Here is a 24,508-nt window from a genome sequence, read left to right on the forward strand (position 1 = left end):
ACTGCAGATTAATTCTATTTATAGACACTGTATTTGAGTATTATAATATCCTAAACAAATGTTCGGATTTGGTACGGTCGGACCATCGAACGGTTCGTTGGGCGCCTCGCACCTATTGGTCCGGCGTCGTGTGTGCTATGGACAATGTGACATACCATCGAATATGTTTCGCTGTCAGACCGCGTCCGATGGTGCGGCCGTACCAAATCCGATCATGTGTTTAGGCTATAGTATTTGTAGACTTGAAAGTGGTTTACTGCATTGCTTTTTCCGTCCACAAGCGACATCTAACGGAAATATTTCAAAAATTATGCTTCGAATTTTGTTTTTGTGCTAATTCAAATTCAAATATTTTTATTCAAATAAGAATATGATATGACACTTATTGAGAGTCAAAAACTACCACCCTTTCAAAAAAGTATGCCTCAGACCTGAGAAGAACGGGTGCAAGAAACGCAGAGGGCTTCTTTATTTTCTAAAAAAATATGGTCACAATGTAATATCGTTCCATAGAAATAATGAATAAAATATGTGCTTTATTATGAAGATTTCTATGTATCGTACAATAAAACTGATTATTTAGTAGTCTGTGGGCATACTTTTCCATTCCCAGTCCGTGGTATCATTAATATTTCATTTATGTTATAGTAACCTTTACCACACAAACGTTTGTTCAAATATATTCAGAATAATTGTTTGATTCCAACCCTCACTAGGTATTGTAACACTTCTAGGATGCAGAACTAACATACCCTGTGTAAATATATTTAAAAAAATTAAGGTTTAAAACTAAGAATAAGTAGGTATGTAATAATTAGTATGTAGTAGCCGTAATAAAAAGCTATTGTTCTTAAGTAGTGCGGTATCTACTTGGAGCACAACGGAAGCAGCACAGTGCGGTTTTCAAGGAGCTTTCTTCCTCGTACTACAACGCTGTGGAACGCTTCCTTGTGCGGTGCTTCCGGGACGATACGACATGGGTACCTTGGCCTTACCACCGGCAACGCTCTTGTGATTCCACTGGTGTTGCAGGAGAGTGTGGGCGGCAGTGATCACTTAACACCAGGTGACCCGTACGCTCGTTTGTCTTCCTATTCCATAAAAAAAAGACAAATCCTTAATGTAAGGGTTAAGATATATTTGTTACGCAAGCAAAGTAACTGCATATTAGCCTGTGTATGCATAAGTTGTGTAGATCTGTAACAATCGCACCTGTATACACAAGAGGCCAGGTTGAACGAACTCCTTATCGCCAGACTAATTGCATATTAGTTGTGCCATGCTGTGTGAGACCAAATCAATCTTAAGCACCTGTCGTAACTCCACCACGGCGATAACACGGCCTTATGTAATGAATGTTTTTCTTATATTCGTTCATTTTTGTTTATGAAAATAAGAAACGGGACGAGCAGGACTTTCAGCTGATGGTAATTGATACGCCCACCATTTACAATGCAGTAGAAAACCCCTAAAATTCTGAGCGGCACTACGATTCCGCTCGTCACCTTGAGACATAAGTTGTTAAGTCACATTTGCCCAGTAATTTCACTAGCTACGGCGCCCTTCAGACCGAAACACAGTAATGTTTACACATTACTGCTTCACGGCAGAAATAGGCGCCGTTGTGGTAACCATAATCTAGCCGGCTTCCTGTGCAACGGAGCCTCCCACTGGTATCTAGATGTTCATACATTGGTCCTCCATAAACCTAACGATAGGCGACTAAAGGAAATCCTCAAAAAGTTAAATTGTAAATAAACTTAAATCAGCAATTAAACCCAATAAATTTCAACTGTCGTTACTTGTTTTAAACTATAATTCATGTGTATAAGTATCTGTCTTAGATAATTTGTACGTTTAGATAGAGCCTCTCGTTGCTAGATAAACGATGAAAACAGGCCAGGCTCATTAGTTTAGTGTGCGTAACAAGCTACGTCTTACACTTGCGATTTGTATGACACTTTGTGCTAGTGTGTGTGCATTGCTCAAAATAGAGGTTAACTGTTAACCTCTATTTTTTCGACTTGTTCGCAGCTGTAACATAAGTAAGGACATATACGAAATATTAACAGCAAAACAACGTTGGTGACGTAATAAGTAGAACCGTTGACCACGATGAATAGCCAGGTTTTCCCAGTTTCCTGGATTTTTCCAGATGAAACCAGATGACGTTTTAAGCATAATAAAGTTTTATCCCTCAACACGTAGATTGGGTTGTACAAATAAGTTTCTGAGACCTACATATATAAGGCTTAATTGTAAATTACTATAGATAGATTATAAGTAATTTTGTACATATCTTAATAGTTAGTACAGAAATTTGGAAAAAAATCCTACCACGATGCCACCGGTTCGATTCCCGCCCGCCTCCGTGTTTTCGTTTTCGAATCCATATGTATGTCCTGTTTTATACTTTGTACGTCGGTAACGCTCTTGCGATTCCTTAGGTGATCACTTAACACCAGGTGTACCGTACGCTTGTTTGTCCTCCCTTCCATAAAAAATAAGTATGATTCTGTAGACGAGCGTCATGTAAAAAAGATCAAACAATTTGTTATTTTTAAAGTGATATACCTCACTTCTGGGAAAAAATACATTAAATTTGTAAACAAATTGTTTATGTTTATAAACAAATTGTTTATATTTGCAAACAAAATTTATGAACCATGCGGGAATCGAACCCGCGACTTTCGAGGTCCGTCGGAGGCGGAAAAGGTCGCGGAGAACGGTCGCAGAGAGGAGAGAGAGAAATTTAATTTAAAAAAGTCTAAGCATAATAAAATTAAGATGGATGAATGAGAGGATGTGAGCGAAAACGGTGTATTAGGATAGAGTAAGCACTTATCGGAAATCATAATATCTACTGATTAAACTTCTTTTCGAACATAAATACCTAAGAAAATCAAGTTAAAACTCATTTATTCAGTAAGTAAGAAATTTTATAAATAAAATTTTTTTAAGTAAATTAAACATTACTACTTTACCCTCACCTGGAAAGAAGTGGTGAAAAACTCATTCGCTACTTTTTCAAAAACGCCGTAAACAGCTTCATCATTTATTTTTTTTTAATAATTCTACATAGCAATAAGTAAATCAAACATAAAATCTTCAAAAGAGTTATGAGTAGGTTAGAATACAGAAAATGCAATAACTACACTTAGAGGTATTTTGCGAGCATTTATCAACCTCTTTACATACCCTCTAAATGGCTCGATCATATGCGTAGGTAAAAGGCTTTAAGAGTACAACCAAACTTAGGTACGAAATACCTTTCGCAGCTTTTACAGGCCAAACTATGTCATTGTTATGGGCCTTTATTTAGTTTATATGTCATTGGCACAATAAAGTACGTTTTTGTAATAGCATAGTTTAAACAATTTGTTATTTTTTTAAAGTTATACCCCAAACTTCTGGGTTAATTAAATTAAATCGCTGTTTAGATTTGAAGTAGCTTCACCTCAAGTAAATTTCCTAATATGCAATTATTGGGGTACCAAGATTTACGATTACGTCACTCGAACGTTTGGCTCAGTTGGATGAGCCCTCGGACGGAACCTGGAGGTCTACTCGCAAAATCGACAACGATATATTCGGAAGGATACAATAGTACTCCGAATATTACCCTACTCTAACAAATATTCGTATTCCATATCGTTTATCGTAACAACATCGAAACCATAGACTAATATCTTGATTTTATTACGATGTTAGAGTGAATGAATTATGCGAAAACCTATAAAAACCAAATATTATCTGTGCTATGTAGCTGTTAAACGTCAAAAGTCAAAACATAGTTTAGGCGCCATTAAGGACCATGCCAGACTCTGCACCACCAATTTAGTATCACTTACACAAAATGTAAATATTAAAAAATTATGATCTGAATATAATATGACCATTTAAAATTAAATAAATAAAACAAAACTTGCAAATAATAAAATGTAAAAAAAAAGTAACTCAACCCTTCTCGTCGACTTCCTATTTCTTAGGCGGCCATTTGCATTACTTTCTACGCATAACCGATCAACAAAATGACTTAAATTACTTGGTAGTAAAAAAATCCTGTTGAATAGTAAATCACATATTATTATTTTAATAACATTTATTAAGTATGTATATTGTATGGCAAATATATCTATACAACTTGAAACGAAAATAACATCGACAGCCTATAAGGTGTCGTTGAGATTATCGTAAAAGTGACGTTTGATTATTTGTGAAATTCGAATATTCGTCGCTGACATTTTCAACTAAGAGTAGGGTTAGGACCGCTAATATTGAAAAATGTTTCGTTCATTCAATCATCGTTTCGACATTGAATACGATGTAACTAAGAGTAGAATTCGACACGACTAATGCCACGATATCGATTTTACGAGTGGGCCCCCTGAGATGTCGCGAGTTCGAGTTCCCCATCGTTCGTAAATTTTGGTTACAAATGTAATTTAATAGCTTATTTTATCAAAATAACTTATACAGGCGCAAAAAAATGTGGAAACATCAATTCTAAATATTATTAGGTCAACGGTTATAAACAGAAAGTGACTGTAAATGATACGGTCACGAAATACTTAATCGAAGTTAACTCTAACAAGCTGTTGAATACTCTATTTGTTATCAGTCAAGTGTTAATTTTTGTCTAGCCAACTACGGTAAAAGTTTTGGAAAGTTGTGATTATCACTTACTTATTGACGAAATACACTGCAAATGTAGATCTAACCAATTCAGCTAACATTTTTATTTTAGATTATCAATCGATTGGTTTTTTATGATCAGTCGATCATGACTTATGTTATCAACCTAGTATATGTCAAATTTAGTAGTTTTAAAAACCCACGCAGAAATCCTTCAGCACTGTGTAACAATTTTGATATATTTGCAACAGGCTGCTTTGCAAATGGTGTTAAGCGATACGTTTCATAAAATTAGAAAAGGGGTGCATTTAGAGATATATATAGATATTGTGATGGGGTTGTTGGTACTATCATTTGATGGCGGCGACGTGGGGCGGGTCGTTCCCTTCCCTAAAAAATGATCGAGGGAGGCGATGGCTGGTCCATGCGTCATGCTCGTGAACGGGTGCTACTGGTGGGGGCTGGATGATCTTGTTACCGGGAGGTCTGCTTGATGTGTTTTTTTATTATTATTATTTCCTTTAAAGTTAATGTTATTATATATTTTATTTTAGTAAATGCTCACATAATGCCTCTATTTATTTACGGTATGTGTGGATTGATGCATCTACTATACTCAATAACTATTGTGTTTATAAGTATTAATTTACTTTTTTTTCTTTTTTTGACTTACTCATGTAAGCCTTTCAGTTTTTGACTTTTGAGTATTTTTGTTGCGTCACTTTGCATATATTGTAATTGAAATGATTTGTAAAACAACTAAAATGTAAATCTTGACTTAAAAGAGTGGCAATGAGTTTCTTGCTACTTCTTCTCATTAGCTCAATCCTTTACGAAGTAGCGGTAAATTCAATAAGAAACAATATTTATATATTTTATTTGACATTCATAAGTGTCATTTTTGTGACCTACATGAATAAAGTGTTTTTGAATTTGAATTTGATGATTGGTCTGGTGTAATCTACTACAAGATCTTTCAGAATTAATATTAAAATGGCGACAATATAAATAGGCTTATAGTGCCGACATCGAGAAAATGTACCGTCAGATTGAGTTAAATATTAATGACCAAAATTACCAGAAAATATTATGGAATCCCTCCATCATGATACTCGTTAAATAACCATACTTAATGTTTCTAATGGTGAGTACGCGGATCACTACTATTAATTGGTTACAATGGTTAAAATGGTTACTCGGACCGGCACTATAATGGTTATAGAGGAATGGTTAATCGTAACTGGAACCGGCCTGATCAATGGTTAAACGCGTATAAATAATTAATTTTATCTACTAAGCAATATATTTTGTAATTTGATGCTGTTGGATGGATTTACTCCGAACAAGGTTCATTTTCCATTCGCAGTTTTTTGGTGGTTAGGTGGTTTAGTTTAGTGTTTTTAATGGAGACAGTGAAATGAGCTTTAGAAGTATTGTCGAAAGAAAAAGGGCAATTTCAAAGGTATTACTTCAATATCAGGCGAATCTATCAAATTTGTGGGAGGATTCTTACACGGATGCCTACTAGATTGGCATCACAACGGTGCCCTTTTCGGTCATGAAGCAGTAATGTGCAAGCAAGTAGCAAGTGAAGGTACTGGTAATGGTACTTAACATCTAAAGTCTCAAAGTGCCGAGCTGCTTAACTTAATTTTTGTATACCGCACAGAAATCCTGAGAGGCACCTGCGTTATAATGGCAGGACGTACTATTAACATCGGGTGAACTTTTTCCCAGAAAACATAAAACCGTTTCAAGATTTCACTGACAATTATCTGTTATTGTAAAACTAAGGTGATTCTCTATTTGTTGCAGATTCAAGACACTTGAATAATCAAGTAGCGAGCGTATCAATTCAAAAGACTGATTTTTAAGTAGAACGCACATTCCTATACGATGCTATAGACATAGCACAAGATGTTCAAGCTTTTGGGGGGCTTGAGCGTGTACTTCAAGTACCAGGAGATAAGGACTGACAACGCCGTGTTCAGACTGCACAATGTGTTCACGACGGTGTTGCTGCTAACCTGTTCACTGATCATCACCGCTACGCAGTATGTGGGCCAGCCGATACAGTGCATCGTGGGTGGGGGCTTGCCCACGCATGTGGTCAACACGTTCTGCTGGATCACCTCCACCTTCACGATGCCTGACGCCTTTGCTAGAGAGGTTAGTGTCACTCTTATAAATTGTGTGTCGTTAGTTTCAGATTTTTGAGCTGATTTTTCGGTGGGCACTTTTTGATAGGGGTTCGCGTCACTGACATGATCATGACTAGCGATAATTAAATAATCATAAAAATATATAGTTAGATGTGTGAAATCTCGCGAGTTCGCGTCATCGAAATGCTTATAGCAGTGTATCTGTAGCTATACAGCTGACGTATTGTGCAACATGAGTAATGTGTATATCTTACTAGCGGACCCGACAGACGTCGTTATGTTATAAAAAAATACTTTTGCGGATGGAATTTCGTATAATGCGAAAGCCTTAGCTGACCTCTACTCGGCGAAAGGAATATTCCTACCAAATTTCAAGTCTCTACGCAATATGGTTCCAGAGATATCGTGACGAGTCAATTGTCGGTGGAAATCTCTAAAGATAGAAGATAGATAAGTGAAATTGAATGTATTTAGTGAAAAGTTTAATGTGTTTTTATAAATAAATTGAAATTAAACATAATGAAATTTCAAATAATAATACTAAAAGTTTTAATTTTACATTTCTATCAGCAGTTCTACAATTGCCAATTTTTTTATGAGAAGTTTATAGTAAGTAATTTGTCCTGCCTTATAGAATGCATTACCGTTCAGGATTCTTAAAGAAGGCAAAATTCTGAGCGGCATCCCAATTACGCTCGTCACCTTGAGAACTTCGATCAACAACAGTTGTTATTGTTGATCGAAGCCTTAAGACATAAGATGTTAAGTCTCATTTGCCCAGTAATTTCACTAGCTCACAATAATGTTTTCACATTACTGCTTCACGGCAGAATCTAGCCGGCATCCTGTTCAAAGGAGGCTTCCACTTATAACTTTCACAATAATACCGGCTTGATTAAATTATAATGGTAAGATTATCGTGGTCACTCACAAAAGTGTGAAACCAACCGCAACAACAGCTTATTTTTCTCTACAAGTCAATTTAGCGGGATAGGCATTGAAGCGACACGATTACGTAGTACGGAGGATTACGTAGTACGGAGTTGTGACGTAGGCGGTATTTGCCACATGGTGTGAGTAACGGTGGAGGTGAATAGATCGCACGCTCCATTCATGTTTCGTGTTATTATTGTCACCATTTAATGAGAGGTTTTAAGATTGTTGCGTAAAAACTTATATTCATCATGAATAGGTTTCTAGCTGATCTGTCTGCGTTTTCTTTCTTACACATGGAATTCGGTTATAAGTGGAACGCTTCGCGATTTTGTTTATATACATCAACAGAATACATGATAAATTGTACAGAATACATTTATAAACATTAAGTTAATATTTATACAATTTTTGATAATGTGCGAGTCGTGAAGTTTTAAATATATAACAGATTTAGAAATAAATTCGTATATCTGTTGACTATTAGCTACTCAGTCGCTTAGTACGGACAGTTCTAGAGCTAGAATCCCTTCACTTATAACTTTTTTACTTTGCTTACTATTAATTAACAGAAGATAGGGACGCCATTGTTTGTGCTAGGCAGAAATACCATATTGTTTGAAGGGAGCGTATTGAAATTCCTGAGCTACTAAGACTTTTTTATGGAAGAGAGGATAAATGAGCGTACGGATCACCTGATGTTAAGTGATCACCGCCGCTCACTTTCACATGCAACACCAGAGGAATCACAAAACTTTAGCCGGCCCTTTAACGTGGAAGAAAGTTAGTTAAAAACCGCACTGTGAAGGAACGCCACACATCCTGAAGGTGGGGATGATATCCTAATTTGTGACGTGTCACATAGCACTTTGTCCCCGATAATTCGAGGTGCTCTGCGTTGCTCGCGGTCAAATGGTTGGAGCTGATACTGGGGTGCGCCAGACCAGAGATGAGAGCAATACTCCATATGTGGCCGGACCTGCGCTTTGTAGAGCTCTAGAATGTGGGCCGTCTTGAAGTAGTGTTTCTTGTATGTATTGTTTGTCCATAATAATAATCGCTTGTAAATTCCATCTTATATTTGGACAGTTGCAACCTAGATTAAATCTATCCAAACTTTGGTAAGTTCTTTTTCGTTTTCGAATTCATAAGTACGTTTATTCGATGCGTTGCTCTCGTAAATTGCTCTAAACCTTCCGGAACAGAAAAGAGGTAGAGGGCGCCCGCCATCGACCTGGTGGTCTAACATAAAATGAGACTTCGATGATCACATAGCGGACATTGTGAGTACATTTTGTGCACCCGTGGACTCCAATAGTGACATAGTTTCAATGATACCGTGCCGTACCGTGCACTACGAGCACAAGTCCGCAGTAAGAGACGGGACGTTATCACGAACCCACTACACTCACCCTGATGAAGAATGGTCCGAAACTAGGGGGTACCCACACCGATAAAACGTGAGTAAAGCCGTATTAATAATAAATAAATAAAACAAGACCTCACGAAAGAACCGACAACCTAAGATCGATCGACTTGGCGCAGGAAAGTGAGGAGACCCGACCCCAAATATTCTGGGAAGGCAGAAAAAGAAGAAGTATATTCGACGCTTTATAAGTTCGACGATGAACGAGACTGGGCCGCGGTGACTCAGAATATTGGCATCAACGTCTCGTTTTGTTATCCTTATCTTCAATAAGAGAAATTCAACTAATTACTTAAGGATTCACTAACTACGATTACCGAATACGAATTAGCGCAGTTGGCTCGGCGCCAGCACCCGGGTGTCTTGACAAAGATTTCCTTTGTTATTGATGATAGTTCACGTGATGCCCACGTGTCACTAAGAAACATTAGTTTTGTTACAAGTGATTATTGCATTATACCTCGAAAAATGTCGGTGAAGTCAGGTTTCATAATCCTTCGTAGCTGCAGCTATAAGTACCTAGGTATGATTCTCAAAGGATTCTCAAATTGATTGTTTCACAGCACCTTTGATAAATTCTTCTTCAGTAAGGAAGATAATATGTTGCGCAAGCGTCGATTTCTGCTTTAAGGTCTGTGATTTGTCGATCAGTGACTAATTAACCAATCGTTGCGAGATTGCGTCATATGAGAAAGTAGGGAAGGGGCAAAATATTTTGAATCTAGGTGCGGAATGAGAAAGAATATAGGAGTCATTCTGCCATGTCAGATTCAGTTTAGTCAAACTGAACATGGCTTTCCTCTTTTCTCACTATCCCACAATATGTAGCTCACAAAAAGCGTGTACTTCTTGCATCATTTTATATTTACTTACAAAGTTATTGAAGCTTGAAGAAATTGATGAAACAGGATGCTAATTAATGTTTTTGTAATGTGCATCATTATTTCGGGTTTACACAATAAGAGCTTTATGTCGTTATGGAAGGGTTTTCATTTTCACAATATGTTTATATTTTCTTGTTCTTGTTCTTCTCTTGTCCTATCCGTAGAGACATCGCTACATTGCGTGTCTTTTACTGTACCTATCACAGAGCTGTTTGACCTATTTCCTGCTGTCGAACTCCACCTCCACACGTTACGCCTCAAACTTGGAATTCATCCTCACAATCTGAATATATGGCGTTTCGGTTTACAAGGAACTATCTGCCACGTAAAACCAAACGTGGTACCTCTGAAGAACAGATTTTCAAGTAATTGAATTGGCTGAAAGGTCATTGGGTATTTTTGTCACGGCAGTACACGTCCATTCTTCCTCTTCACGTGCCTCTCCATTAATGTAGGTCAGCAGTCAGCTTTTAAACTTTTCCTTTTCAATGCCTAAGCGGAATAGTTCTTGGTCTATCTTGATGCCAGTCCACTTCCTTATATTTCTGAGCCAAGACTTCTTCTTCTTCCACCACCTCTTTTCCCTATGAAAATAGTTTGGCGGGACATTACAATACGTCCATTATGGAAATGTTTTTTGTTTCGATGGTTAAGGATTAACTTTTCACGGAATATGTTTATTTTAATGTAAATAGGAACCCAGTCATGTCACGAGTGAATAAGACAATATTAGTCCCACTCTAAATGGAAGACGAAGTAATCAAAACTATTATTGTTCTTTCATATATACGGCCGCCAAAATGTTTGAGATAGACAGAAAGATAGAAATGAATGGATCAAAGTTTGACGATGTCACCATTGATATTGATGATGTTGAATAAAATGTGAAAAAAGGTGGTTTACTTCTCATTATCTTACAAAACTCTGAAAAAATTTAGGAAAGCAACTATTTTCACGTTTGTTCGGGGATTACTCAATCTACTAGTATTTTAATAAACGGTGTCTCTGTAAGACGTAAAATATGCGAGGAACAAGTTAGAAAAGTTCCTAACCAATCTTGTACCTCTATAGGAAGATTTTTTTTTAACATAAGGGACGAGACGAGCAGTACGTTCAGTTGATGGTAATTGCTTAACTCAGGATTCTTGAAAAATACAAAAATTCTGTGCGGTAATACAATTGCGCTCGTCACCTCGAGACGTAAGATGTTAAGTTTCGTTTGGCCAGTAATTTCACTAGCTACGGCGCCCTTTAGACCGAAACACAATAATGCTTACACATTGCTGCTTCACGGCAGAAATAGGCGCCGTTGTGGTACCCATAATCTAGCCGGCATCCTGTGCAAAGGAAACCCCACTGGCAAATCTTTGTGCATTTTTGTAAGGAATAATTATACAGTTGCGCAGTTGGAATGCGACTCATTTCATTGGGTAGTCATTATTTTTAACATGCTCCGAGTATTTTCAATACTAGTCGTTGTTTGGTCTCGGGTCCTAACAAAACGCTTATTATTTACCTTTAGTTTTTAAAATCTAAAAAGAGTGAGGTATATTTTTCAGTCTCAACAATCTATCTAGATAGAGCCTCTTGCTGCTAGGCAACCGATGAAAACAGACCAGGTTTATTACTTTAATTTCTGTGACAAGCTACGTCTTACACTCGCGAGTATTGCGTGTGTGCGTGCATTGCATAAAATAGAGGTTAATCTCATGATTGTTTTTCGACGTTTTCTAGACCACTGACCTCTACTATATACCACTGGACTGGAGGCTTTCAAAGTGCTTTTATGCCTGTTTGATATTCGCTAATTTGACGCTGTTGGCCACGTAGCGAAAGTCTGCGGTACCAAAATTAGTGATGACAACCTAGTTGACAACATTATTTACAAAAAAAAAAAATGTGTACTTTATTACGTTGATTCTTGAAGTATAAATAACACGGAAAACGAACGGAATTAATTTCAAAAAATACTTCAGAGTACCTATTGTACGTTCCTTGGCAACTATTTGTATTACACGTCAAAATTAGTACTCTGGACGCTCGGGAGTGGCGCTTCAAATAGGCACAAAAAATTTGCTGTCAAACATATGGAACAGCCTGTCCAGTGGTATTTATAGCCTCTCAGTGATCTAGACGTATAAATGATCAAAGATCCGAATGCTGCATGAGCAGCTGCAGTTAATAGATAGTTGCAAATTACATTCCACGTATCGTCAAGCACTAAATAGAGGTTTAATGCAAAGGTCGGCTAATTGTATTCAATTAGGCTTAATGTGGTCAATCAGTGTGCAGACAATGCTGGTTGGGTCAAACGGTCATAATTACTAGAATCTGTTGAATGAATTGCAGATCATTCGAGCTGCCATCTGAGTAGTTATGAACGTCATACTCAAGGTGAGCAGTTAGCACTAATGGTGCGTACAGATTGGTGAAACGTAACATGACATGTATCATGCAATGAAAGAATTCGCCGTACACATTGCTGCAATGTATCATGAAAGGTAAACACACTTTGTAACAATTTCTCATAGTTTGGACGTCTGCGAAATGTGCATTTCACGCGCACGCTACGAGCATTACAAGCCGCGCGCAGAGCGACCCGTGATTTGTCGGTTTTTCGAACGAACACTAAGGGGTGCGTCCACGGCTAAATGGCGTAAACAGCCATAAAAGGCATTTATTTTCTCAGAATTGATTTCTTTGCAATTCTTTTTGATGTCATATCTAATATGCTAGATACTAGTACCGCTTCGGAAACAATTGACGCTCTGAGAGAGAAGAAGCGGCGCAAGAAACTCTCCCAGCACTCTTTTTTGCGCTCTTTTAAATAAAATATAGTATACTGCCATTGCTATTGCTATAAAATAATCATAATCTAGTCCCTGGCTGTCCGATCACTGATAGATATTCAGCTGTGGAGTAGTAGGATTTACTACAGAGCCATGTTTTAATAAAACATTGAAATTTATTTGTAGATAATGCCTGAACACTTGTTTTGACTTTATTATAAAAGTGTATACATTTACCCTTAAAGTCGTTACAAGCAATCCCTAATTTCTTGTGTTATAATAATGAAAATCACTATTAAGAGCAAAAAGACTAATAAGAGTGGGAAGAAGAAGCAGGTGGGAAGGTTCGTAGTGCGTTATGCGTCCACGCTTGCAGCGTACATACAGTGAAAGGTAGAATTTTACGTTTCGCCAGTCTGTACGCACCTTTATGTTGGACACTTTGTTGCAATCATGTACAATTTTATGCTTACCTGTATCTTCCTTTACACGGCTTTTTAACATTGTAATTGTTTCAAGCACATTTATTTACTATTACAATTGCTGCTGCTAAAAGCTGTAATCACTATAATAAATTATTGTTTAACTGGAAGATAAGCCTAATTAAGCAAATTATAGTAATTAACACTGGGGTTCATTTTAAAATTAAATTTGCGATAACGCTTTTCAGCAGAATTTTGCTTTAATACGAGTCATGCCTTGTAAGTTTTGTTGTTTGGTGATCCCAGAAAATGTTTAATACAAATGTACTTATTATTAAATTCAAAAGAATTGTTCAAAAATGTTTTTTTTTTATGCCAAAACAAAAAAAACAAAAACTGAGCGGCTCTACAATTGCGCTCGTCATCTTGAGACATAAGATGTTAAGTCTCATTTGCCCAGTAATTACACTAGCTACGGCGCCCTTCACACCGAAACACAGTAATGCTTACACATTACTGCTTCACGGCAGAAATAGGCGCCGTTGTGGTACCCATAATTTAGCCGGCATCCCGTGCAAAGGAGCCTCCCACTGGTTTATTTGGTAAAGGTTACTAACATTTTACGAGGCATCCTCAGGACGTGTTGTCTCGCCAAAATCTGGCACGAGACTGAGAAACAATAATATCTATGAACTAATATGAGTAATCAGTCTCGTGCCAGATTTTGGCGAGACAACACGTCCTGAGGATGCCTCGTGTAGAGGCGAAACACGTGACGAATTGTTTAAAAACAAATATTGGCGGAATTAACACTAAAGAAACCTTAAATAATTTGTATAATTATGTATTTCCGCAAAGTAACGCCTAATTCAATAAATTTACTTAATAATACGTCACAACTCACAACTTATGCTATAAATTAAATGAACAACAGTGAAAATATTTTAAAGGACATAAAAACGAATAAATATAACTTATAAATATGACTTAGCAGGTTCAAATTCTCTTAGCTGCTATAATTTTTGTAATAGATATTTTTTTTTTAGTCTGTAATTTTTATTTTTATTTTTTATGAAAATAAAGCACGAGACGAGCAGGACGTTCAGCTGATGGAATTTGATACGCCCTACCCATTACAATGCAGTGCCGCTCAGGATTTTTGAAAAACCAAAAAATTCTGAGCAGCATTACAATTGCGCTCGTCACCTTGAGACATAAGATGTTAAGTTTCATTTGCCCAGTAATTTCACTAGCTACGGCGTCCTTCAGACCGAAACACAGTAATGTTTTTAGTATTTAAATTTTGCCGTTCAATGAAGGGCAGCGCATTACAAGATTTCTCTGCAAATTTCAATCTAATTTTTCAATGCCTAGTCCTTTTGATAAATTTTATGCAAAAATGTCATCTCTAAGGGTAAAAAAGGGACGCTAGTACATATTATGTCGCCTCTTATGTGTAGACTTAGATTAAAGATTGGTCTTCGCTGCGCTCCAACTGGTTACCGCACTACCTAAGAACAACAGCTTTTTTTACGGCAACTATTATATGCTTGTGTGCGAGGCCTTTACTCTTATATTAGGCATATTGACACTCAATGGCGTCTTTAAAAATTTTGTAACATACGCTTCGTGTTATTTTATATTGAAATTAATAAAATACAAAATACTTATTGATGATGTGATGTGATCCCAGTGTCTTTCTTATTTCTTGAATTATTATTTTTCTAAAATTTTACAAGACAACCCTGCATTTTGGTTTCAATTACATTACAAATTGTATTAGCAAGGTTTAACAGAACATGTGGGCACGTTTACGTCACACATTGTTCGAGATTGGCTCGAATACGCGCACTTGGGCATAGTATCTAGTTGTAGCGCTGTGAAGATCAATCTATAATCTAACCCCCTTATTCATAATGGTCCGCTAACTTAAAACAGCCGCTTAGGAGTGTTTTTTCTCATTCTGACTTAGGTCAATAGAAGAAGACAGAGTGAGAATTGGCAATGCTTTAAGTTAGCAGATTATTATGAATAAGGGGGTAAGTGTATATATTTTAATCACCTACCGTATAAGTATGCCGATTACGTAAAATATACTGTGTATTAAGTCACTCTTACATTATCAGCGCGCAATTACTGTAATGTATCCAAATGCATTTATTAATTTACTGAAGAGGAATGCCCATTCCACAAGAACCGGTTAAAACTAGTTTAACAAAAACAAAGTTAACGACAATTTAATGTTTGAATAATGACCGACGTTGGAGGCAGACGGTTAGACGCTCAGTGACGTCACAAATTAGTCAGTTCTTTTACCAGTGGGAGACTCCTTTGCACCGGATGCCGACGAGATTATGGGTACCACAACGGCGCCTATTTCTGCCGTGAAGCAGTAATATGTAAGCACCACGTAAGTGCCACATGTTCTGTTAAACTTTGCTAATAATTGCAACTAAAATGCCGGGTTGTGTAGTAAAATTTTAGAAAAATAATAATACAAGAAATAAGAAAGACACTGGGATCACATATCATCAGTAAGTATTTTGTATTTTATTAATTCACTCTGATGATTTTTCCCTAATGCGCAAAAAGGAGATAACTTCAATAACGCTATCGATAAATACCGCAGAAGCGATTGCATTGGCGAAAATATTGCAGCCACGTGACGTAAGGGTCTAAAGGTCATATTGATTCTTAAGTGGTCGATTGTCCGAGCTTCGAATTCAATAAGAATGAAATCTGCGCCCGTTCTGTATATTAGTCACAATTGCTCGCTAACGATACACATCCTCTTATTGTACTCAACTAGATTTTATAACACGACTTTGTCTGTGGCTTTATTTTGATATGAGAAGTCAGAATTAAATGTTATGAATTCACTAACGGCCGTTCTCAATAACGTATCTCTAGATACGGATATATTGCTCATCACCGTTTAATGACAAGATCTTATCTATACAAAGTTATGTCCAATATAGTTTTAATATTAGTTATATTCCAATGCTATCTGTCGATAGGTTATTAAAATTTTAGTTAGCGTAAAAGGATAGATTTGTCTTACTCTAATAAGTTAAACTAAGGATAGATAGGTTATTGAAAAGCCGTATTGCCGTAAGCATATGAAAGATTCGTTCTCGCCAAAAGAGGTATATATAACCTTAAAAATTCTTTATTTTTTAAATTTAAGTTGTCTCTGGCTGTTTTAATGCTGGGATCATGACAAGGCCTTACGAGCATTGAAAAGTTATAAGAATAAAAAGTTAGCGAACTATATTATTTATTTTCTTACTTATTGGCTGTACCTAATGCCATGGTTATCGCGCCACGGAAAACGCCAATGTGAACCGTTAAAAATTATCGTAACAATTGGAAATAAATACACTTACCCTATGTATGTTAATTAACAGCATTAAGCCTTTATGACGTGACCCAGAGAAAATAAAAATTCACTGAGGAAACTTAGATAGACCTAGCGGCTTATCGGAAATATTTTAGTGCATCTCGACTCTAGAAATGATGTTTTGAAAAAAATAAATACAAATAAATTCTCATGGCAAATCGGTCTTAACGTGCTATAATTTTGAATTATAATCTTCATACCGTCTACAAAGTTAAAAAAAATCTATAAGTAGAACATTTCCGCGATAAATAGGCGACACAAATGAGAAGAGGACGCATACCGGCGACCACTTCGTGAGTGCCGGTAAAGCGTTCAGGGTTCACACTTCTTAGTCATGTTATCATAATTATTTATAAATAGAATAATTTTGTATCAATCTGCCTATAAATTAATTATAAATTATTATTACTACTTAAAATATGTCTACGCCTTATGTTAGTTTTTTTTTACAAAATAACTATAACTATAACATAAACTTTAAACTTTATACCTACATACAATTTCTTATATCTATAAAAAATCACAATCAGCTACGGGTTTTATTAATGAAAATAAGGGACGAGACGAGCAGGAGGTCCAGCTGATGGTAATTGATACGATCTGCCCATTACAATACAGTGCCGCTTAGGATTATCCAAAAACCCAAAAATTCTGAGCGGCACTACAAATGCGCTCGTCACTTTGAGACATAAGATGTTAAGTCTCATTTGCCCAGTAATTTCACTAGCTACGGCGCTCTTCAGACCGAAACACATTACTGCTTTACGGCAGTTATAGGCGCCGTTGTGAACTTACATACTAAAATACTTACTACAAAAGAAAGGACTTTATTGTATTGTATTTAACAAAAGTGATAAAAGATTACCTAGGAAATGTTACACTTTAGAATTGAGGTATCGATATGTTTTTCTATTAAAGCCATGAGCCCACCATGGATTTCTGGCAATAATACCAAGAGAAACAGGAATTGTAAGACAAAGACACGGAACAGAAATGTGTAGAATATTTATAGGTATTACCGTTACGCTTACTGAACTACACGTAATTATGAAGTAACTTAATTACATACAAAACAATGATAATAATTTAAGTGAACTTGAACTTTGCATCCATTATGAGACCAAATGAGGAAATCGACACAAATAAAAAAAAATGTGTGAGAAAAAGTGCTGAGACGAAAACATTCAACTGATGGAAGGTGATATTTTATTTATTTATTTTATTTATTGGGAACAACAAACAACTATACATGACATCTTACTTAATTACATTTCTTACAATATAAATACATGTATAATCAACTACGTTATCCACAGATTACTTATTTGTGTTGGAGAAACAAATTCACTAAACTCACCTTATCCCAAAGGTTTTAAAATACATACATATACACATACATAGAATCATACAAATATATATATATTAAAACTTATCCACATTATATAACAATATTAGTCACAAAGATTACGAAATTATTTTATGCAACTTGTTAAATATCAGTTTCTTAAAGGTCCACCCACTCTTGTTTCTAGTATGTCAATGTCAAGGAAGTTTTGGTTATAAGATGAGACCATTCTATGAATTGGAGAGCGCATGCCAGCATTTGTACGACACTTTTTAAGGCAAAAAGTTGATGAGCGCGTGTAGCCCTAGAGAGATGACGTACAGGAACTCGGTAATACAGCTTGCGTGTTAGATCAATGCAATCATATTTATTATGGCATATATCATATAGAAGCATTACTTCAAGTTGTTCACGTCTGGCTTTTAAATCTAGAATATTGTATTTTTCAAGCTGTTCAAGGATATGTTCAGCCTATCACAATGTAGTGTCGCTCAGGATTCTGGTTTAAAACATAATATTCTGAGCGGCATTGCAATTGAGACACGCCGTCACGTTGAGGCATAGATTGTTTATGGTCTGGAGCACACCAGTGTCAGGTCGACCAATTTGACCGCGTGCAACGCAGAGCTGCTCGAATTGTCGGGAATCTTCTCAGATCAGATCTTCTCTCTCTCGGCCTCTTTCTCTCTCAGAGCGCTATTTGTTTCCGAAGCGGTAATAGTATCTAGTATATTATAAATGACATGAATTCTAAAGGAATCAATTTTGAGAAATAAATGCCTTGTTATGCCTTTTTTATCCAGTGAATGGCTTGGCGCTGCGTAGAGATCTCATTGTGTGTCTTCTACCGCTAAAATAACGGATAGTTGTAAATCATTCTTTAATCAACTTAAAATTCTTACATTGACCTCACTATATGTTCCTGAAATAGCATTATTTGTAAAAAATAAACCATGATGCATTTGTCAGAACATCTGAAATTTACAATATAAATTTGAGAAGCAAGAATAGATTAGGAACACTCGATACCCAAACAAATTACTTGTACCCAAATGTTAATTGACACTCTGCCAAGAAAATATTCATTACATGACGATCAAAATATATAATAAGTTACCAGACCTTTTAAAAGACATGACATGTAATCAACTTAAGAACAAATTAACAACATGGCTAATTAAAAATTGTTTTTATTCAATAAATGACTATTTAAATTTAAGGAAATTTGACATATAAATCTGACATGAATATTACTATATTATTAGAATTATAATTGTATTGCTCAGTGTATAATACTTAATGGTTAGGTTCAATTTTGTATGAAATAAAATGTTATACTACATATATTTGCATATAAAAACGTAACATAGAAACGTAATATAAATAAAATAAGACCGATTGTAAAACTGACCTTATTCAAATGCAAATAAAGATTATTATTATTATAATAAACTGTATTATAATAATCCGTACACGCTGTCTGTCAATTGGACGACGTATAGCTTACCAGCGATAGAAGTTTGTATGGAAATTGCAATTCACGCATCCCAATATAAGGCGATAAGAATGACTTATCGGGTATATTGGGACAGCTTCAGATTATTGACAGATAATTACTGACAGTAGCAGGTAGTAATTTATCTCCATCTGTAGATAGTATATTGGGAACGGCCGTTAGTCGGTTCTTAATGGTAACTCCAGGTTCAAGGCTATGCGACACATAAAGTTTCTTGCGAATGGCGCAGTTTTTGAATGCAAATCACATGGTTCGACGAAATCGTTGCAAATTTTGACGTCATCACATCCGTTGATTATATTTAATTGCTGGCTCTGAACACTGCCCCGTGATATAAAGATATAATATCCGGACGACCAAGCCTTGCTCGGATTTTTAAGAATGTACAAAACTTGAACAAAAAAAAAACTAATAGGACATCTGGATTCGAACCGGGGTCTTCTGCTTTCCGGATCACCCAATGTCCCATCTGACCTATAATAGTCTTGTATATAGTGGCGAAATTTACCTTTGTATTCTAATGTTATTGTAGCTCTTTCTCATTAAAACACGGATAAAACTACATTTTTTAAAATTGAAAACCAGCTAGATTGATTTCTCGCCCTCGAATCTACTTGTATACTAAATTTCATTAAAATCGTTGGAGCCGTTTCCGAGATTCAGATTATATAATATATAAAAGAATTGCTCGTTTAAAGATATAAGATATAGGCAATTTGTAAAACGATGTCGAATATATATCACGCGATATACAAATAGTTGATATGGCTCGCCCGTTTTCAATCAAAGCACTAAAAGTTTTCTTTATTTGCAGGTCGGTAGCGAGGTGGCGCATCCAGGAGTCATGAACGAATATGACAGCTCACAGGAGAAGAAGTACTACTCGTACTATCAGTGGGTGTGCTTCGCTCTGTTCTTCCAGGTTGGTAGACTCCTTGTTGTGGTGGTCTTCTCGATAAATTAGTTTCTATAATACATTATTAGTTCAGTTAAGGTTTATTAGGTCAGTTTCTATAATATCTACGTCTCCTCGCTGAGATTAGTATCTTTATTACATTAGCCTTATAGCCGACGACCTGTATAGCCGAGTGGTTAGCGATCCTACCTACAAAGCTAGAGGTCCCGGGTTCGAATCCCGGTAGGTGCAAGCATTTATATGACGAATATGGATGTTTGTTTCCGAGTCATGGATGTTTAAATGTATTTATGTATGTTTAAGTAAGTATATTGTATTAAATATATCATTGTCTTGTAACCTATATATATATACCTAACACAGGCTATATTATATGCTTAACTTGGGGCAAGATAATTTGTGTAAAAAGTGTGTCAATATTATTATTAGCACGTTATTTATAATTTAATATTTACGTTTTTTAATTTTGCTTTAAGATAACGAGCCTACCTCTTGTCCATCCAAACCCAGACAGGACTGTCTTACTCCCCGTGTAGGTATCGAAAGCGTTAGAAGGCGCGGCTACACTAATGTGATTATCCAGTAGGGGCATACGAGCGAGCTGGTCTGTCACCAACTTCAACGATCTTTTAAAAATCCAGAAACATAAAACAAGCAGTAGTTATTTGTTCAAAAAGTGAGCAAAGTTATTTTTTGCTGCGAGTGCTGACTTTAAATCACGAATTGGCGAAGTAGTCTAGAATTGAGTCACAAGCGTAGCGAGTGATTCTTATATGACTATTACTGAGGTAGTGAATGATTTAAAGGCACAAGACAAAAAAAAAATTTGCTCTCGTGTGAAACATACAAATTTTCACCTCAACTAGCGAGAAAAGTGTATAGTAAGAGAAGCAATTAATAATATTTACCTGTATTTATTTTAAATATTAAATCTTCAAAAAGGCAATAGTAAAATTTATAAATTTATATTTCGATAAGTAATATATAAATTTTTGTGACAATGAGATAATACGCTAGGTTAAAATGAGTTTCGGAACGCACCGGATCTTTTTGTTTATTTTTTTAACGCGGAATTAAAAAAACGCGGATTATTAAAACTTTCGTGAGTCATTTTTAAATTACCTATTAATACGGCTTTACTCACGTTGTTGTCGGTGTCGGGACCGACTAGTTTCGGACCATTCGGAGATCCTTCATCAGGGTGAGTGTGGTGGGTTCGCGTTAACGTCCCACCTCTTACTGCGGACTTGGACTCTTAGTGCGCGGCTGGACAGAGCGGGGGGTGCGGTTGGTCACCCTGATGAAGGACCTCCGAATGGTCCGAAACTAGTCCGTACCGACACCGACAAAAACGTGAGTAAAGCCGTATTAATAGATAATTTAATAATGACTCACGAAATTTTTAATAATTTAAAATCAATATTCTTTCGTTATCAAGCCTACATTAGTTGCGTTATAAGACCACGACATAGTCAACATAGTTAATTTTTCCTTCAAAAGTAGGAACTATTAGGGAAATATGAAATAGGCAGGTAAGTACAAACGATCTTGAACAGATGAACAGAACCATGTCGCGAGCTAGACTTGCACACGTCCTTTTAGGTTTATATTAACAATAACAAAAAGCTTTTTTGCAGTCTCTTGGTCTAAGTACGAAAAACGAAACACAATCATTGAACCTATTCAGTATTGGTTATGAATAGGTAGCTATCATGACTGGTAACTTTATAATAATAATAATAATCACTTTAAATTAGATTGTTCCAGCGTCTTTACGAAGCTTAAAAAATTTAAATTAGGGTTGCAATGACCGTTAATTTTCTTTTCATCGCTCTAGTAAGACAACCATAACGTCGTCAGAAGAGATAAGAGTCACGCGAAAGAGAAGAGAGGCAATTTCTTGGCGAATAAAAATATAGGTTAATAGCGCTGTGCGATGCTTGTACCTATTTCTATAATTGATTTTGCGGAATGAGCCTTCTTACTATTAAATATTCTTTGACCTAGGTCAAATTAACAGTAGAATGAATCAGACCTTATTGGCAGCCAATGCTAACAAGTGTGTCATGTTTAGCAGTCGTGGGCTTATTGTCCATCTACGGTCAGTCAGCTGTTGGCTGTGCCGTTACTTATCTGACCTGAATGTGAATTGCTCGTGGTCTAATAGTTTGGGCTATAAGATGATAGGCTTAATTTACACATTATAGTCATTTTAACTTACCAAAATCATTACAAATTATGTATAGTATATATATAATATGATATATAGATAGGATAGTAAGACATTAGAAATAATTTTGTGAAAATAAATGACTTACTGTTTGTTCGGCTTAGAGCCTCCTTAGCTCGAAGAACTGCAGTGTCATGCGACTTTGCTTACTGTAAACGTTACCATGCCTAGTGGGTGTCCTTCTATATTTTAATTATGTTGTAGGTACAGTTCCCATGTGGTAAGGACAAAATATTGTATCATATCAGCCGGAAGACGTCCACTGTTGGACAAATGCTTCACAAAGTTCTCCACGACGATCGGTCCTGCGCTACCCTCATCCAACGTATTCTGGCGATCTTGACCAGATCATCGGTCCATCTTGTAGGGGACTGTCTATCTATCGAACTATGTGCCCTGCCCACTTCCACTTCAGTTTCGCAATCATTTGGGCCTTTTGGTGACTTTGGTTCTCCTGCGGATCTCCTCATTCCTGATTCGATCTCGCAGAGAATCGTTGAGCATAATAATAGCCCTTTCTGTTGCCCTTTTGCTTGAGCGTGAAACGATTTCATCGCAGTGCTGTGCGACGCATGATAAAGAAACTGCGACGTTTAAAAGCAGCTTTTAAAGCGAGTATGTTAGTATTATTAGCCACAATTTATTGAGATGAAGTTGAGACAGTGTGTAAAGTTGTTTGTTAGTTTGTTAAAGTTAAAAAAAAATGCACATTAATGTTTAATTTTCCAGGCGATAATGTGTTACACACCCAAATACCTTTGGGATGCATTCGAGGGAGGTCTCCTAAAGACCATTGTGATGGGGCTGACCAGCGGAGCGTGCCACGCTGAGGAGAAGGACAAAAAGAAGAAGGTCATCATTAACTACCTGAGGATGTATAAAAAGGTAAGATTTACGTGATATTGATGCATTCGTTCATATTACATTACATTTAATTATTATTATGCACTAGGGGCGTTGCGGATTATCCTGCCTAAAATTGGCAGGCCGTAGGCAGTGGTCACGCCAGCATTAATGAAGTCATCCGCAGGGCATTTGCCGCTCTTACTATACCAGCTGTTTTAGAGCAAAATGGGCAAGCGTTCTGATGGAATGACGCTGGTGGCTTGGGCACGGGGAAGGGCGCTGGTGTAGGACGCGACTTGTGTCGACACTCTGGCTCCTTCTCATGTCCAAGTTACATCAGTTGGTGCTGGTGCTGCTGCTTTGACTGCCGAAGACAGCAAGCGTCGCAAATATGTCGGTCTCAGTGAGTGATACATCTTTGTGCCGTTTGGTGTCGAGACACTTGGCCCGTGAGACCCAGAGGCGCGGAGAATGTACAAAGTACTTCACGCCTCAATAAGTCTACTGGAAACCCAAGCGCTGGCAGCTATTTCCTGTCAACGGATCAACCTGGATATCCCACGCGGAAATGCTGCCAGTGTTCTTGGTACATTTCCACGTAATGATAGTTTTAATTTTATGTAGTCATAGTATTGTTAATATAGTTATTATTATTATTATGCATGTATTTATTTAATTATTTTAAATTCATTTTCTGTTGTGTAGGTAGGTATTCATGTTATAATTTTAATAGGTCATTGTTTTTTTTAGTAAAAACGTATAAAAAAGACAGAAGTTTACGTGTGGTTTATGTAATAAATGACGCACACAATATATTGTTTTTATTTCATCGAAATAATCGGGCCATAAAATGTACAGTTACAAAAAAATAATGTATTTGAATTTGGAACCTGTAAATAACGGTTTGAGTCCCGCATCGTTCATAAAATTTTGTTTTCAAATTTTATTTGTGTAAATTGATATTCCAATGAGCAACACACGCTGATCATACCCGTGAGACCGTA

General features: G+C 36.5%; 1 protein-coding gene across 1 annotated transcript in view; it reads left to right on the forward strand.

Moving 5' to 3' along the window:
- LOC126964542 (innexin inx1) overlaps nt 1-24,508 on the forward strand; it is an 87,874-nt gene that overhangs the window by 26,312 nt on the left and 37,054 nt on the right. Inside the window, exons 2-4 of the mRNA XM_050807734.1 lie at nt 6,451-6,804; nt 20,327-20,434; nt 23,388-23,543. Of these exons, the coding sequence (XP_050663691.1) occupies nt 6,553-6,804; nt 20,327-20,434; nt 23,388-23,543 (516 nt within the window). The 5' untranslated portion in view covers nt 6,451-6,552. The remainder of the gene's footprint in view (nt 1-6,450; nt 6,805-20,326; nt 20,435-23,387; nt 23,544-24,508) is intronic.

This window comes from Leptidea sinapis, chromosome 5 (assembly GCF_905404315.1).
Source record: "Leptidea sinapis chromosome 5, ilLepSina1.1, whole genome shotgun sequence".
In the NCBI taxonomy this organism is placed as follows: domain Eukaryota; kingdom Metazoa; phylum Arthropoda; class Insecta; order Lepidoptera; family Pieridae; genus Leptidea; species Leptidea sinapis.